The sequence below is a fragment of the Rhineura floridana genome, chromosome 1 (genome assembly GCF_030035675.1).
Source record: "Rhineura floridana isolate rRhiFlo1 chromosome 1, rRhiFlo1.hap2, whole genome shotgun sequence".
NCBI classification, from domain to species: domain Eukaryota; kingdom Metazoa; phylum Chordata; class Lepidosauria; order Squamata; family Rhineuridae; genus Rhineura; species Rhineura floridana.
In genome coordinates, this window is record NC_084480.1 from 322892282 (window position 1) to 322907281 (window position 15000).

Consider the following 15000-nt stretch of genomic DNA (forward strand, 5'->3'; position numbering starts at 1 on the left):
TCCATATTTGACATACAGTAAATGACAATATAGAAGAAAAAAAAGAAGCAATAAAATACAATTAGAAATCAGTACTGACCTTGAACCCGGACATGCAGCAGGGCCACCTGAACGAAGCTTGCGGACCTCTGGTGGTCCACGGGCTGCAGGTTGAGAGCCCAGGAGGTGCCCTGCAGCCGCCGCCGCCAGAGCAGGCCAGTGGGGGCCCACCAGGTCCAGCCTCCTCCCCGCCCGCTGGATGCCCCTTTTGGGAAGCCCAGAAGCAGGACCGGAGCGCAAGAGCAGCTCTCTCCGCCCCTTGTGCTTCCTCCCAGCAACTGGTGTTCAGAAGCACATTGCCTCTGGCGAAGGAGACGGGAGGCAGCCATCGTGGCTGATAGATAGCAGCCTTATCTTCTCCCAAGAATCTGCCTAACCCTGTTTGAAGCCATCCAAGTTGTGTCCTTTTGCCTGTCCTGAGGTCCTCGTCTTTGGTGAGGGCTTTTTCAGCAAGGAATGTTCTTCTGCATGTTGCTTCCTGGCTCCCCCCGGCGCCTGAGCCCCCACAACCTCTCTCTGTGGCCTGAACTCTGGAAGCCATCCCTCACAGGCTTGCTCCTGCCACTCTGTTGGGAGACCATCTCACCTCCCTGGTCTTTGAGGACACTGGAAGCCGCCTACGTTCCACATCAAAGGGCCTCCTCTGAGTTCCGACTCATAGGGAAGCTCGGAGGATGATAACAAGAACTAGGGCCTTCTCAGTGGTGGCCCCCGAACTGTGGAATAGTCTTCCCGATGAGGTGCGCTTGGCGCCGACGCTGCTGTCTTTTCGGCGCCAGGTTAAAACCTTCCTCTTTTCTCAGGCATTTTAGTCTATTTTAGTCTTTTAAATATGTTTAACTGATTTTAGATTTGTGGATGCCTACATACATGTTCCTTGCACCGAATTATTGGATTTTATTGTGTATATTTATATTCCTCTGTTGTACACCGCCCAGAGAGCTATGCTAGTCGGGCGGTATAGAAATTCAACAAATAAATAAACAAATTGTGCAGACCGCTGGTCCATCCAGCTCTGTGTTGTCAATGCAGACTGGTGGTGGCTTGGTGAGGCCTTTTGCTCCCCTACCTGGCCTGGCCCTCCCTTGTCCTGCTTAACTACCGTTGCACCTGATCAGGACCTGCTGTGAGGCACAGTCGCGGTCTCTCACGCCAGCGCCTTCCCCTTGGCAGGAACTGTGCAAAGAGATGGAGTCCAAGCAGCAAACATACCACAGCGTCCAGGCCCGTCTGCAGCGCCTGCTGGCCATCAGCCAACCACCCCAGGCTTCTAGCACTGAGCACAACCTGAGCATCCTGGAGCAGAAGTGGGGGAGCGTCGCCAGCCGAGTGCAGGAGAGGAGGGTAAGTGGGGGGGGCAGGTGTTGCTGCAGCGGTTGTGGGCTGGCCTATTCCTGGACCACAATGTGGCCACCACCTTCCGTTCCTCTCCCAGGAGCAGCTCAGCGAAGACCTGGCGGTCAGCACAGAATTCCATTCCACCATCCAGGAGCTGCTGCAGTGGGTGGAGCTGATGGAAGAGACCCTGGGGACCCTGCCCCCAGCCAGCTGCATCCTGGAGACTGTCACCAGGCAGATACAGGAGCAGAAGGTAAGCGGGAGGCAGCCCCAGCTGCAGCCTTGATGGGGGCAGCGTGCCAGCGTGGCTGGCAACCCAGATGTCAGCTGGCGGGACTGTCTTTGGGCGCCTGCCCCGTACCATTGTGTGGACTGCCATCTGCAGGGTCCCTGGCCCTAGGCCCCTGACCCTCTGAATCCATCTGCCCCTGGCAAAGTGAACCCTGTCTCTTGGGGGTCTCTCCCAGACCCCGGACACCAACCCTGACCACTCTGGCCCACTGATGCAGGGCTACATAGAGCCCGGGCGCCGCCTCCTCCTCTTCTCCCCATGTGTACCTACCTGCTCCCTGAGGCCGTCCTCAGAGACCCCTCTTGGGCGACCCATGACAAGTGAAGCGGCTGCTGCCAGAGGGCACTCAGTGGAAAGGCACCTTCCTGGGCCCCCTGGAAGAGGCTTGCCTGTTTCCCACTTGGTGTTTTTTTGGCTCCAGCTCTAGCGAAGCTTGCATGCGCCCCGATCACGCTCACTCGTGACAACAATTTAAAATTCAGAATTACAAATAATTAAAACAAATTGCCGTTGCGGGAGCAGGGTGCAGACATGGGTAAGGATATTTTGAGATCTTTTATCCAGAGTCGTTGCATGCTGCAGCGGAGACTCCATTGTGCCTCAGTTGCTTAAAATACTTGGCGGAATGAGCAGGAACTGCTGCGTTCCCGTTTGGGTTCAAGGGAACTGTTTGTAGACTGTGTTTCGTTCAGTTTTTCACCAATACAAATAACCCATTTGGGAAATCAAGAGCCTTTCAGTGATCAGTTTTCCTGACGGGGGCACGAGGCTCCTAACCAAGGGAACAGCAAACATGGGGAGGAGCTGCCTGGGCTTGCAGCACCTGCTGCTGGATGAGGTCAGGGCCACCTGAGTGGGGGAGACCAACCAACTGAGCCGCGTCGTCCCTTGGAGGCTGGTGAGAGCTGGTTGGCTTCCCCTAAGTGAATGCGGATCTGGCTGTCACCAGCGCAAGGAGATGCTAGACAAGGCTACTGCCAGAGGGCAAAGGGGGCTTCCAGGGTGCCCAAGTTTCCTGCCATGGGCTAGAAAGGGCAGGCTTAGGGGGCACCGGCAAGTGGCACGAGCCAATCAAAGCAGAGTGTCCTGAGGCCATACCACATGTGGAACTGAAGAGACAGGGATGCCCCGGGTGGGAAGGAGCGGAGGGAGAGGGTTTCACTGAGGGTATGCAGATGGCTGCTGATTAGGCCGCTGGTGGGCTAGTGGCAGGAAGGAAGCCTGTGCAGGCAAAGTTTGTGCTTTGTGGACAGGCTGTAGCTGGAGAGCAGCAGAGGGGCTTCTCAGAGTGAATTTGTCACAGTTTTCCAGCCCCCGTTGTTGGTTGTGTTTTGGCCTGTTGAATTCTGAAGTCAAGGCAAGCGCCCTCCTGCCATTTCCTTCCCTGCCGCCTGGGTGCTTTCTTGGCTCTGCCCTCCCACTGTAGCAGTGCCAGGCTCTTTCAAGCCCAGGTGGGCACAAAACCATCCTGCAAAAGAATGCCTCTCCTGGACGCGGCTTGTGACGTTCACATTCCCCGTGGAAATGCTGTTCCAAGCAGGCATTTTGGCTCTGGCTGCGGTGCTGTCACTGGCTGTAAGGGACCCTCTGGGTGGCTCATGGGTGAGGTTGCCCTGCCCTCCCTCTTCCCAGAGCGGATCCTGAGCTGGAGCCCAGAGGGAGGGTGGGAGGGGGAACGGGCCCTGGGTGGCGCTCCTGGACTCAGCTGCCGGTTTGCCACTGGCAGGCCCTAGTCAAGGAGACCGAAACGCGGAGTGAGAAGCTCACCAGCCTGGAGGCAGTGGCCACTCGCCTGAAGGACATCAGCTGGAAGCAGGACTGCGGCCTCATCCGCAGCCTGGTGCAGACGGCCAAGGAGCGGCTGGCCAAGGTGCTCCAGCTCCTGCAGGAGAGGGGAGGAGTGCTGGAAGAGGCCCGGAAGTGCTCCAAGCAGGTAACCAGCCTTAAGGAGACAGTGGCCCCCCAAGAGTAAAAACAGCATCCTTGGAGTGCTGGAGCAGAGTGGGGGGTGCTGCTCCGTGGCAAAGCCATAGGCAGTGTGCTGGTGAGACGGGGCGGCTCTGGGGTTTGTGTGCGTGGGGGAGTTGACTGCAGCACCCGTCTGGCCTTCCAGTTCAGCGAGTCGTGGCAGCTGCTCCTTGACTGGCTGGATGAGGTGGCGCCTGCCCTGGAGAAGACCAGGGAGGTCGCAGCGAGCCAAGAGGAGGTCAAGGGCCTTCTGCGGGAGCACAAGGTGAGCGGGCTCCTCCTGGCGGCAGGTGGGGCTCAGGTGGGCGGGCAGCTCCCTTGGAGGCATCCCGGGTCCTCCTGATCCCCAAGGGGTTGGGCTCTCCCCGCAGCTGCTGCCTCAACCCTTCCCCTCTTGCCCCTTTCCACACCCCTTTGCTGCCCTGGCAGACTCTTGGGTTGAACCTGTTTCGTCTCAGCCGGAGGGGGGCACATCTCAGCTGCCCACACTCTGCAAAGGAGGGGTTTTAGTCAAAGATGCGGTCTGTTTGAAGCAAGCGATTCACACACACGGTGAGGGGGAGTCAGCAGGCAGGCAGGGTCCCTGGTTGATGGAAATCCTTCCCTCCCCTCCCTTGGAGGTGAAGCCAAAAGCCAGCGCTTGCTCTGCGGGTCCCCTGGTACCCCAGCATCCCATCTGCAGTAATGCACCAGTCTCTGATGCCCCACCGGAAGAAGAGGAGAATCCCACAGATGGGAGGGAAATGCTTTCTGCCCCCAGCTGGTGCCAGATGAAGCCATAAAGTATCCTTAGAAGAGCTTCCCCTCCCTCCCTCAGATGGAGCAAGAGAGCCCTTCCCTGAAAAGGCTGTGGCCACAATCAAAGCAACAAGAAGAGCCCTGCTAGGTTGGCCAGAAGGGAGGGCTTTCCTGCCCCAGCATCCTGTGCAGCATCAGGAGGGGCGCGATCGCCCTCCGCTGCAGTTCTCCAGTGACGAGTGGCATTCAGAGGCATTGCTGCCGGTGAACCTGGAGGCAGCATCTAGCCATCATGGCTACTAGCCAAGCTTTCCCACAGCAGCCGCTGGGATGCCTTCCAACGACCTGACCGTCCTGTGTGCGGATGGAGGAGGCCTCCTAGCTTGTGTGGGGCTGTTATCCGGGAGCTCCCACCGCCTTCCCTCCTGCAGCTCACCGATGCAGGCGTTGAACTGAAGAGGGGCAGAGCGGATCCCTCCCTTCTCTTCAACTGGGCCGACCGTTTGGCTTGAGCCGGAAGCAGAAGGCTGCGTGTTGTGAAAGAGAAGGGCCAGAGAGGCTCAGAGCCTTGACAGGAGCAGGCCCCTGGTCCGACCCCCGATGGCAGCATCCCCAGGTAGGGCTAGGAGGGGCTCCCTGCCTGAGACCCTGGAGAGCCACTGCTGGCAGTCAGTGCAGACAATACTAAGCTAGTGGGGCCCAAGGGTCTGACTCAGTAGGAGGCGGCTTCCTGTGTCCTCCCCACAATCCTAGGAGACGTCACCAAAGGGGGGTGGATCACGCTTGCCTGCCAACCTGGGGGCTTTGGAGAGGAAGATCAGGCATTCCCAAAGGCCTCTTTTCCTTGCTTGTTTGCTTGTTGCATTTGCATACTGCCCCATAGCCAAAGCTCTCTGGGCGGTTTACAACAATTAAAAATATTAAAAACAAATATACAAATTTAAAAACACATGTTTGAAAAACAATTTAAAAACACATGATAAAATGCCTGTTTCTGCCCTCCTGCCAGGTGCCCCTTAGCCCATCTTCCTGCCTTGCTGCTCCCTGTTTGGCCTGGCTCTGAGAAGCCTTGGCTGCGCTGAATGGTGGACGACACCATTGGTCTGGCATGCCCGCAGGGCTGGCTGGACTGGGACTCCCAAGGAGGCTTTGCAAGAGGGAAGATGGCTGCCTCACTCAACAGAGGGGTCCTCCTCCTCCCCCCTCCCCAAACCCACTCCCAGGACAGCAGCACGTGTCTGGAAGGGGAAGGGGCCTGCCTGGGGTGGCGGCTGAGTGTGGAGACCCACATCAAAATCCCACCTGGGTCCCCAAGGGTCATTTGGCAACTGTACTGGGCTACATAAGCCAAGCCGCTGGATCAGGCCAGAGGGGGCCCATTGAGTCCAGCCTCCTGTTCTCAGAGTGGCCAGCCAGGTGCCTCTTCTGGAAGCCACAAGCAGGAGCCGCGTCAAGGGCACTCTCCCCTCCTGCAGTTTCAGCCACTGGGATTCTGAAGAATGCTGCCTCCAAAAAACATACTACCTTGCAGGGTACATGGGAGGGAAACACGGAGGCGCTCGAGTCGTGGGGTGTCTCCTGGTGACAGGCTGGCATCTTCTCTCACAGTCGAGGAGGAACGTCCTCACCAGGATTTCAGGAGCAAAATGGGTGTTCCTGGGGGGGGTGCCTCCCTGCGGTGTGCTCCCCACCCCTCCACCCCCAACCAGACTTTTGTTCTCTCTTGCGCCACGCAGGAGTTCCAGAAGGGTCTGCGCAGCAAGCGTCCAGTCTACGAGGCCACCCTGCGGAGTGGACGCCTCCTCCGTGAGAAGGCCCTGTGCCCCGATGATGCCCAGCTGCTGGATGACAAGCTGGGCGACTTGAAGGGACGCTGGGATGCCATCTGGAGCAGGGCAGCCGAGAGGTGGGTGTGTTGGGGGGGCTTTGGGCCCGGGCACAGTCCCCCTCCCTCCCCCAGCCCTGACTGCCTCTCTGCACTCTTCCACATCCCTGCCTTCTCCTTGGGGTGTCTTAATGTCTTTTTATTAATTATGGCATGGGGGTGTCCTGCTCTTCTCCCCCCGCCCCCCAGCCCAGTCTGTCCGGTCACTTTGCCCTTCCTTCCTGTGGCTGGCATAATAATAATAATAAAATTTTATTTTTGAGTCGCCTATCTGTCCGAATTAACGGACACTCTAGGCGACATACAATAACATAGCAAAATACAATATACAAATCAAAAAGCCACAATCAGCAGTTGATCTAAAACCAGCCTTCAATTAATACATCATAAAAACTAATCCACCCCAGAAATCCCATAGGCCTGCCTGAATAGCCAGGTCTTTAAGGCTCGGCGAAAACCCATCAGGGAGGAGGCATGTCGAAGGTCAAAAGGAAGCGAGTTCCAGAGGGTGGGGGCCACGATTGAAAATGCCCTCTCTCTGGTCCGCACCAGCCTAGCTGTTTTGACTGGTGGGACCAAGAGAAGGTCTTGTGTGGCTGATCTTGTCTGGCGGCATAATTGGTGATGCTGGAGGCGCTCCTTCAGATAAACTGGGCCAAAACCGTATAGGGTTTTAAAGGTCAACACCAACACCTTGAATTGGTCCCGGTAAACAACTGGTAACCAGTGTAGGTCTACTAACACCAGAGTGATATGATCCCGGCGACGGCTATGCTTGATCAAGCGTGCCGCTGCATTCTGTACCAGCTGCAATTTCCAGACCGTTTTCAAGGGTAACCCCACGTAGAGCGCATTACAGTAGTCTAAGCGAGAGGAGACCAGGGCATGTATCACTCGTGGGAGCAGATGCACAGGAAGGTAGGGTCGCAGCCTCTGTATCAGATGTAATTGATACCAAGCTGCCCGGCTCACTGCCAAGACCTGAGCCTCCATGGACAGCTGGGAGTCGAGAATGACCCCTAGGCTGTGGACCTGGTCCTTCAGGGGTAATCTCACCCCGTTGAGCACCAAGTCTATATCTCCCAACCTTCTCTTGTCACCCACGAGCAACACCTTGGTCTTGTCGGGGTTTAGTTTCAGCCTGTTCTCTCCCATCCATCCACTTACGGACTCCAGGCACTTGGACAAGGTCTCCACAGCCAACTCTGGCGAAGATTTAAACGAGAGATAGAGCTGAGTGTCATCCGCATATTGGTGGCACTGCAGCCCAAAACTCCTGATGATGGCTCCCAGCGGTTTCACATAGATGTTGAATAGCATGGGAGAGAGGATAGAACCCTGTGGCACACCACAATTGAGAGGCCAAGGGTCTGACACCTCATCCCCCAATGCCACTCGTTGATACCTGTCTGAGAGATAGGAACGGAACCACCGTAAAACAGTGCCCCCTATTCCTAATCCCTCCAGGCGATTTAAAAGGATACCGTGGTTGACGGTATCGAAAGCCACTGAGAGATCCAGGAGGACGAGGAAGGTGAATTCTCCCCTATCCAACGCCCTCCTCATATCATCCACCAGGGCGACCAAGGCTGTTTCAGTTCCGTGTCCAGTCCTGAAGCCCGACTGGTATGGATCGAGATAATCTGCTTCCTCCAAGTGTGTCTGTAACTGTTTGGCCACCACTCGCTCAATCACCTTGCCCAAGAATGGTAGATTAGATAACTTGCCCCAAACTCTTCCTTTGCCACAGGAAGCCCCTCAAGGTAGTGCCTCGACTGCAGCTGGGGGGGGGTCACATTTCCCTGAGCCCCAGCATTCTGTCACCGGGGGTGGGGTGTGCGCACCTGCAGTTCTTCTTCCTCAGCTGCTCCATCCGCTGCTCTCCTGGTGCACAAGAGCCAGAAGCACCTGTTGGCCTCTGCCTGTGCATCATCATGTGCATAATAGCCGGACCACTGTTGTCCACGCACTGGTAACCTCCAGGCTGGATTACTGTAATGCGCTCTATGTGGGGCTGCCCTTGAGGTTGGTCCGGAAGCTGCAGCTGGTGCAAAATGCGGCAACGAGACTGCTCACTGGGGCAGGGTATCACCAACATGCCACCCTGCTGCTGAAAGAACTGCACTGGCTGCCCGTTTGCCACCGGGCCAAGTTCTAGTTTTGGTGTACAAAGCCCTATATAGCTTGGGACCAGGATACCTGAAAGACCGTCTTACCCCTTATATGCCCAGTTGATCACTGCGCTCTGCAGGTGAGGGCCTCCTGCAGATACCATCTGATCAGGAGGGCCGTTCTGCACAACATAGGAAACGGACCTTTAGTGTGGCGGCACCTACCCTGTGGAATTCCCTCCCTTTGAATATTAGGCAGGCGCCATCTCTGCTATCTTTTTGGAGCCTTTTGAAGACTTTCCTCTTTCAGCAAGCCTTTTAGGTTGAGAGCTATCCCAGTCTGTCTCTGTGTCAGATTTGCTTAATATGTTTTTTAATAATGTTTTTAACCCTTTAAAAAAGTTTTTAAAATGTTTTTAACACTGTTTTGTCTTAATGTATTTTAGGATTTGTTTTTATGATGTTTTAAAGTGTTTTTAGTACCCTGTTTACCGCCCTGGGCTCCTGCTGGGAGGAAGGGCGGGATACAAATTAAATAAATAAATAAATAATAGATAGTTGGGGCTGGACTGGGCCTATGGGGATCATGACGCCAAGCACAAGGCTCTTCTCTGAGAAGCAGTTGCCAGCCCTGGCACTGGCGTCCTCCCCCCAGCGCCTGCCTTGTGCAAAGAGGGTTAGTGAGGGAGTGACTTGACAGGGCAGGCAGTGCAGAAGGGCAGTAGTGGTAATGCCTCCCAGCTGATCCACCCACCCCTGGGCTCAGTGCCAGTGTGCTTGTTGGCTCTGAATGGACGTAGGAACCTGCCTTGCACTGAGTGAGACCGTTGGGTCATCTAGCTCAGTGCTGCAGACACTGACTGGCAGCAGCTGTCCAGGGCTTCAGACTGTCTTTCCCTGCCTTGCCAGGAGGTGCCACCGCTGGGGGTCGACTCTGCGCCATCTGCGTGCTGTGCAGGTGCTATTCCTTTGCCACAGCTGCACAGTCTCTGGCGCCTTTCTGGCTAGACTGACCCCTGGCTGCGGCTGCTGGCCTGTGGCTGCCTTTTCTTTTGCAGGCAGCGCAAGCTGGAGGAGGGCCTGCTTTTCTCCGGCCGCTTCACTGACGCCCTGCAGACCCTCATGGACTGGCTGTACTGGGCGGAGCCACAGCTGGCGGAGGAGACCCCCGTGGCCGGAGACAGAGACCTGGTCAGCGCACTCATGGACAAGCATAAGGTCTGTGGGAAGTGCCCGCTGCTGCCCCCGTAGCGGAGTCAGGCCACTCTGGTTTGGGGGGCAGTAAAGTTGGGGGCCGGAATTCCCGGAGGGGCCACTGTGCAAGTCCTTGGTGCTCTCAGGGCAGAGCTGGATGAGCCCCAGTCTTCCCTCCTGTGGCACTAAGGGGGCTGCTTCATCTCTCTCCCATCCTGCCCTGCTGTCTGTCCTGCCCCTTGAGCACCCCACTGGCTGAACCTCCCTCTGCCTGCCCTGCCAGGTCTTCCAGAAGGAGCTGGGCCAGCGGGCCAGTTGCATCAAGACGCTGAAGCGCTCTCTGAGGGACCTGACACGGGCCGGCAGCAGCACTGGGGACTCCCAGTGGCTCCAGAGCCAGCTGGAGGAGCTCAGCGGCCGCTGGGAGCTGATCTGCCAACTCTCCCTCTGCAAGCAGGAACGCCTGGAGGCTGCCCTGCGGCAGGCAAGAGAAGGGGGCTGGGTGGGGGGTGCGCGTGTGAGCATGTGTGATACTGGAGAGCCACGAGGAGGCTGTGACAGGGTGATGGGTGAGGGGCAAAGTGCCTTGGGGGGACCTGGGATGGTCCCTCTCCTCTCAGATTCAGGCCCCTTGGGGTGAGGGGTGGGCGTGTAGTTGTCCAGGTCTCAGGGGGGCTTAGAACTCTTACTTGTTTGGAAGCCAGGTCCCAGCAGGTTCTCTGTGTCCACCAGTCTATGAGCCAATAAGCATGAAAGGAGAGTGTGCTGGCCAGTGATCCCTTCCTATTCATTGGAGCCAATCAGGATGAAAGGAAGTGAGCCAGCCACTGAAAAGACTCTTGCCAGTAGTTAACCCACTCCCCTTTCAGGCTGATTGGCTCCAAGGGATGTCCGTTGTGGTGAGAAAAGACATTAACAGAGATCTCATTCTCAACCCGGCAGTCAAAAAAGGGGGCTGGCGAAGATGTGAATCCTGATTATAGCATCCCATCTACATTGTCAAGCAGTTTGGTAGCAGCAAGAGAAAAGCGTGTAGACCCTGAATTCATTGATTCAGGCAATATCTCTTGGCAGTGAGAAAAGATAGTCAAATGGTGTCAGTGACGGACCAGCCTGGCCAGATCTTAGAAGGGGTGTGGCTGTGAATAGATGAAGGGTCCCGCTCATCTGCATTTGCCACAACACTAGTGGGGTGTGTGTGGTTGCTTCCATAGGGCAGGGACAGGCAACCAGGGCCTCATCAAGCTCCCCTGCTCCAGAGGGATGTGGGTAGGTGTCGGTCCAGCTGCGGCCTGCCACTGGGTCCTGTTTCAAAGGCAGGAAGGGAAGGCGCTCCTGCGTTGGCAGCCTGGCACATTACTCTGGGTACCAACGGCTCTGATGCCCTTCGGCTCCAAGCGGACCAATGACTCTGTCTCCAGCCTCCAAGAGCCATTTCTGAAGACGCATCGGGCAGAGCATTTTAGAGATCAGCAGGACAAAACTTTCCGAGGGATGTTTTTGAGTAGAAAACACAGCAGAGATGCAGCAGGCAGCAACTTTTGGGGGAATGCCACAGGGGTTGAGACAAAGTGGGTGTGGACTGTGCTGGAGAAGTGGCGCTGTGGTGGAATGGCTTTTTCAGATTTTTTAAAGTGGGTTTCTTAAGCTTTTTAAAAAGATGTTTCGTCTTAATATGTTTTTAATGGTTGTTTTGTTTTATTATATTTTAAAGTCTGTTTTTAAGATAAATAGAGAGTGACAGAGTGGGGGAAGCTGCTCAGGAAGGGCGAGAGAACAAGAGGGTCACCCTGTGTGTCTCCCCCATCAGGTCTGGAAAACAAATCAAGCCCCCTTGGGGATTCGGAGCAGCAAAGGAGGGTGCGGTGAAAGGAGGGAGGGCCCCATATTCTTTTCCTGCCAATCACTTCTCTGGCTGCCCCCCAGCTGCTTGGCCACCTCCCTCGCCCCCCACTGCAACTCCAGCCATGCCCTTGCCTTTGCTGGGGGACCCACCACTATGCACACCGCCACACAGGCGGGTGTGTGTGTGGGAGAAAGGCATTTCTCTATGGGGGTGGGCATGGGCACTGTCTGGGGGAGAAGGAGGAGGAAGAGGTCTTCCCATTGCCATGCCAACTTGCGTTCCCCTGCACAACAGGCCGAGGAGTTCCACGCCCTCGTACACGCCTTCCTGGGCTGCCTGTCTGAGTTGGAGAAATCCATTAAGTTTGCCCCCCCCCCAGAGGAAGAAGCAGCTGTGCAGGAGTGCCAGAGCCGGCTGAAGGTAAGCCCTCCCCAGGGGAGCCCAGCCCCACCCCTGCCTAGCTTGACACAAGCCACTCCCGGGAGGGAGGGGGTGGGTCCTCCTTGCCCCCATCCATGCCTGGAGGAGCCCGTTGCAGGCTTTGCCATGGCTTCTGCTGGGGGAGGCTGGTGGTGCTGAGTGCCCCCATCCCCGGTCTGCTTGCAGGACCTGAGGCAGAGCCTGCAGTGCCAGCAGTTGCAGCTGGAGCGCATCAGCTCCCTGGGGGAAGAGATCCTCAGCTGCTGCCACCACCCGGACGCTGTCATCACCATCCGGTCCTGGGTCACTGTGGCCAAGAGCCGCTTTGAGGAGGTGAGATGGGGGAGGTGCGGGGGGGGGGAGCATCCAGACAGAGCACAGGGCCAGGATGCTTAAGCGTGACCAACTTCAGCTGCAGGACGTGGGTCACCAGGTGTTTTTGCCTAGAGACTCTGGATTTCTGGTGTGCTCTCTGGCTCTCCGGGTGAGTCATCTTAATCTCTGGACTCTCAGCTTTCATTTTTTTAAAAATCCAGGTTTCTAGGTGGTCTGGTTCATGAGATATACACCAGAACGTCAGCCCCCCCCCAACTTCAGTTAAATGAGCTCTTAGCTGCTTGCTCTAATCCCGCCCTTTCAGGTTTGTAGCCAATAAGTGAAGTCAGGGTTGTGATTGACAAGGCAGTAACTAGAGCCCTTTGCAAGTCAGACAATTTGTTTTTTCCTGCTTTTCTGAAAATCTCATAAATTGAGTAAGTATATAGCTTTCAGTTTTTTTCTCTCTTGTGTGCAGGAGTCCAATAAGTTTAAATTTTCCTGGGCTGTTGAAGAGGGCACTGTTTTGAAAACCTTCCCAATATGAACCTTTAATCCAGTGCTTGCTTTTCTGAGAGTAAAGATGCAATGCTAATCCCACATACCCAGAGTAAACCCTACTGAATTCAATAGGATTTACTTTTGAGTAGACATGGTTAGGCTTGTGCTGTAAATTGATGGGACTTTTGAGTGAACATAGCAAAGAATTGTGTTTGTGTTGTAAATCTTTCTCTCCTCCTCCAATCCTATTTTCAAAGCAATTAGACAGGGCTTACTTAGGTATCACTACTTTTACTATGTAGGAAACTAATACTGATTTTTTTTAAAATGTTCTGCAATGACCAACTGGTTTTGAAAATAAACTATTATATGAGGTGCATGTGTGTGTGCGTGTGTCTGTGTGCGTATCTGTGTGTGTATTGAGTCTTTCCAACAACTCTGTGAGGCAGGGTTGCAGACTGGAAACCAAGGCACAATAAGAAATAAATCCCTTTAAAATCCAATAACCATAAAAAAAGTATAAATAGTAGCAAAACAGCTTAAAGTGGCATGATTCTGAATTTTGGGTTGGGTAAATGAAGTTCCTTATCACTTGAAGTTGCAGTTCTGGGCATGCTTCCCTGTTTGAGTAAGCACCACTAAATACATTGGGACTTGCTTCTGAGTAAACAAATGTAGGATTGCACTATAAATATCTTTACAGGTTGTGTAAATAATAAACTTATTTGATAGTCATGCTAATACAAATATTTCTTCATAGTATGTCCCAATGAGTATCTGATTTCACGCTATGGTTGTACATCGTTATTTACTCTACAACTTTAAGCACGCCCTTCTTCTTTGAGGTGGTCATGGTTCCCCTCTGTTAAGAACATAAGAAGAGCCTGCTGGATCAGGCCAGTGGCCCATCTAGTCCAGCATCCTGTTCTCACAGTGGCCAACCAGGTGCCTGGGGGAAGCCCGCAAGCAGGACCCGAGTGCAAGAACACTCTCCCCTCCTGAGGCTTCCGGCAACTGGTTTTCAGAAGCGTGCTGCCTCTGACTAGGGTGGCAGAGCACAGCCATCACTGCTAGTAGCCATTGATAGCCCTGTCCTCCATGAATTTGTCTAATCTTCTTTTAAAGCCATCCAAGCTGGTGGCCATTACTGCATCTTGTGGGAGCAAATTCCATAGTTTAACTATGCGCTGAGTAAAGAAGTACTTCCTTTTGTCTGTCCTGAATCTTCCAACATTCAGCTTCTTTGAATGTCCACGAGTTCTAGTATTATGAGAGAGGGAGAAGAACTTTTCTCTATCCACTTTCTCAATGCCATGCATAATTTTATACACTTCTATCATGTCTCCTCTGACCCGTCTTTTCTCTAAACTAAAAAGCCCCAAATGCTGCAACCTTTCCTCGTAAGGGAGTCGCTCCATCCCCTTGATCATTCTGGTTGCCCTCTTCTGAACCTTTTCCAACTCTATCATATCCTTTTTGAGATGAGGCGACCAGAACTGTACACAGTATTCCAAATGCGGCCGCACCATAGATTTATACAATGGCATTATGATATCGGCTGTTTTATTTTCAATACCTTTCCTAATTATCGCTAGCATGGAATTTGCCTTTTTCACAGCTGCCGCACACTGGGTCAACATTTTCATCCTGCTGTCCACTACAACCCCGAGGTCTCTCTCCTGGTCGGTCACCGCCAGTTTAGACCCCATGAGCGTATATGTGAAATTAAGATTTTTTGCTCCAATATGCATAATTTTACACTTATTTATATTGAATTGCATTTGCCATTTTTCCACCCATTCACTCAGTTTGGAGAGGTCTTTTTGGAGCTCTTCGCAATCCTTCTTTGTTTTAACAACCCTGAACAATTTAGTGTCGTCAGCAAACTTGGCCACTTCACTGCTCACTCCTAATTCTAGGTCATTAATGAACAAGTTGAAAAGTATAGGTCCCAATACCGATCCTTGAGGGACTCCACTTTCTACAGCCCTCCATTGGGAGAACTGTCCGTTTATTCCTACTCTCTGCTTTCTGCTTCTTAACCAATTCCTTATCCACAAGAGGACCTCTCCTCTTATTCCATGACTGCTAAGCTTCCTCAGAAGTCTTTGGTGAGGTACCTTGTCAAACGCTTTTTGAGAGTCTAAGTACACTATGTCCACTGGATCACCTCTATCTATATGCTTGTTGACACTCTCAAAGAATTCTAGTAGGTTACTGAGACAGGACTTTCCCTTGCAGAAGCCATGCTGGCTCTGCTTCAGCAAGGCTTGTTCTTCTATGTGCTTAGTTAATCTAGCTTTAATCATACTTTCTACCAGTTTTCCAGGGACAGAAGTTAAACTAACTGGCC

General features: G+C 53.9%; 1 protein-coding gene across 1 annotated transcript in view; it reads left to right on the forward strand.

Moving 5' to 3' along the window:
* Positions 1-15000, forward strand: part of LOC133375538 (microtubule-actin cross-linking factor 1, isoforms 6/7-like) — a 46739-nt gene that overhangs the window by 8856 nt on the left and 22883 nt on the right. Inside the window, exons 12-20 of the mRNA XM_061607267.1 lie at positions 1213-1383; positions 1475-1630; positions 3396-3602; positions 3783-3902; positions 6112-6281; positions 9430-9589; positions 9849-10049; positions 11706-11831; positions 12018-12164. Of these exons, the coding sequence (XP_061463251.1) occupies positions 1213-1383; positions 1475-1630; positions 3396-3602; positions 3783-3902; positions 6112-6281; positions 9430-9589; positions 9849-10049; positions 11706-11831; positions 12018-12164 (1458 nt within the window). The remainder of the gene's footprint in view (positions 1-1212; positions 1384-1474; positions 1631-3395; positions 3603-3782; positions 3903-6111; positions 6282-9429; positions 9590-9848; positions 10050-11705; positions 11832-12017; positions 12165-15000) is intronic.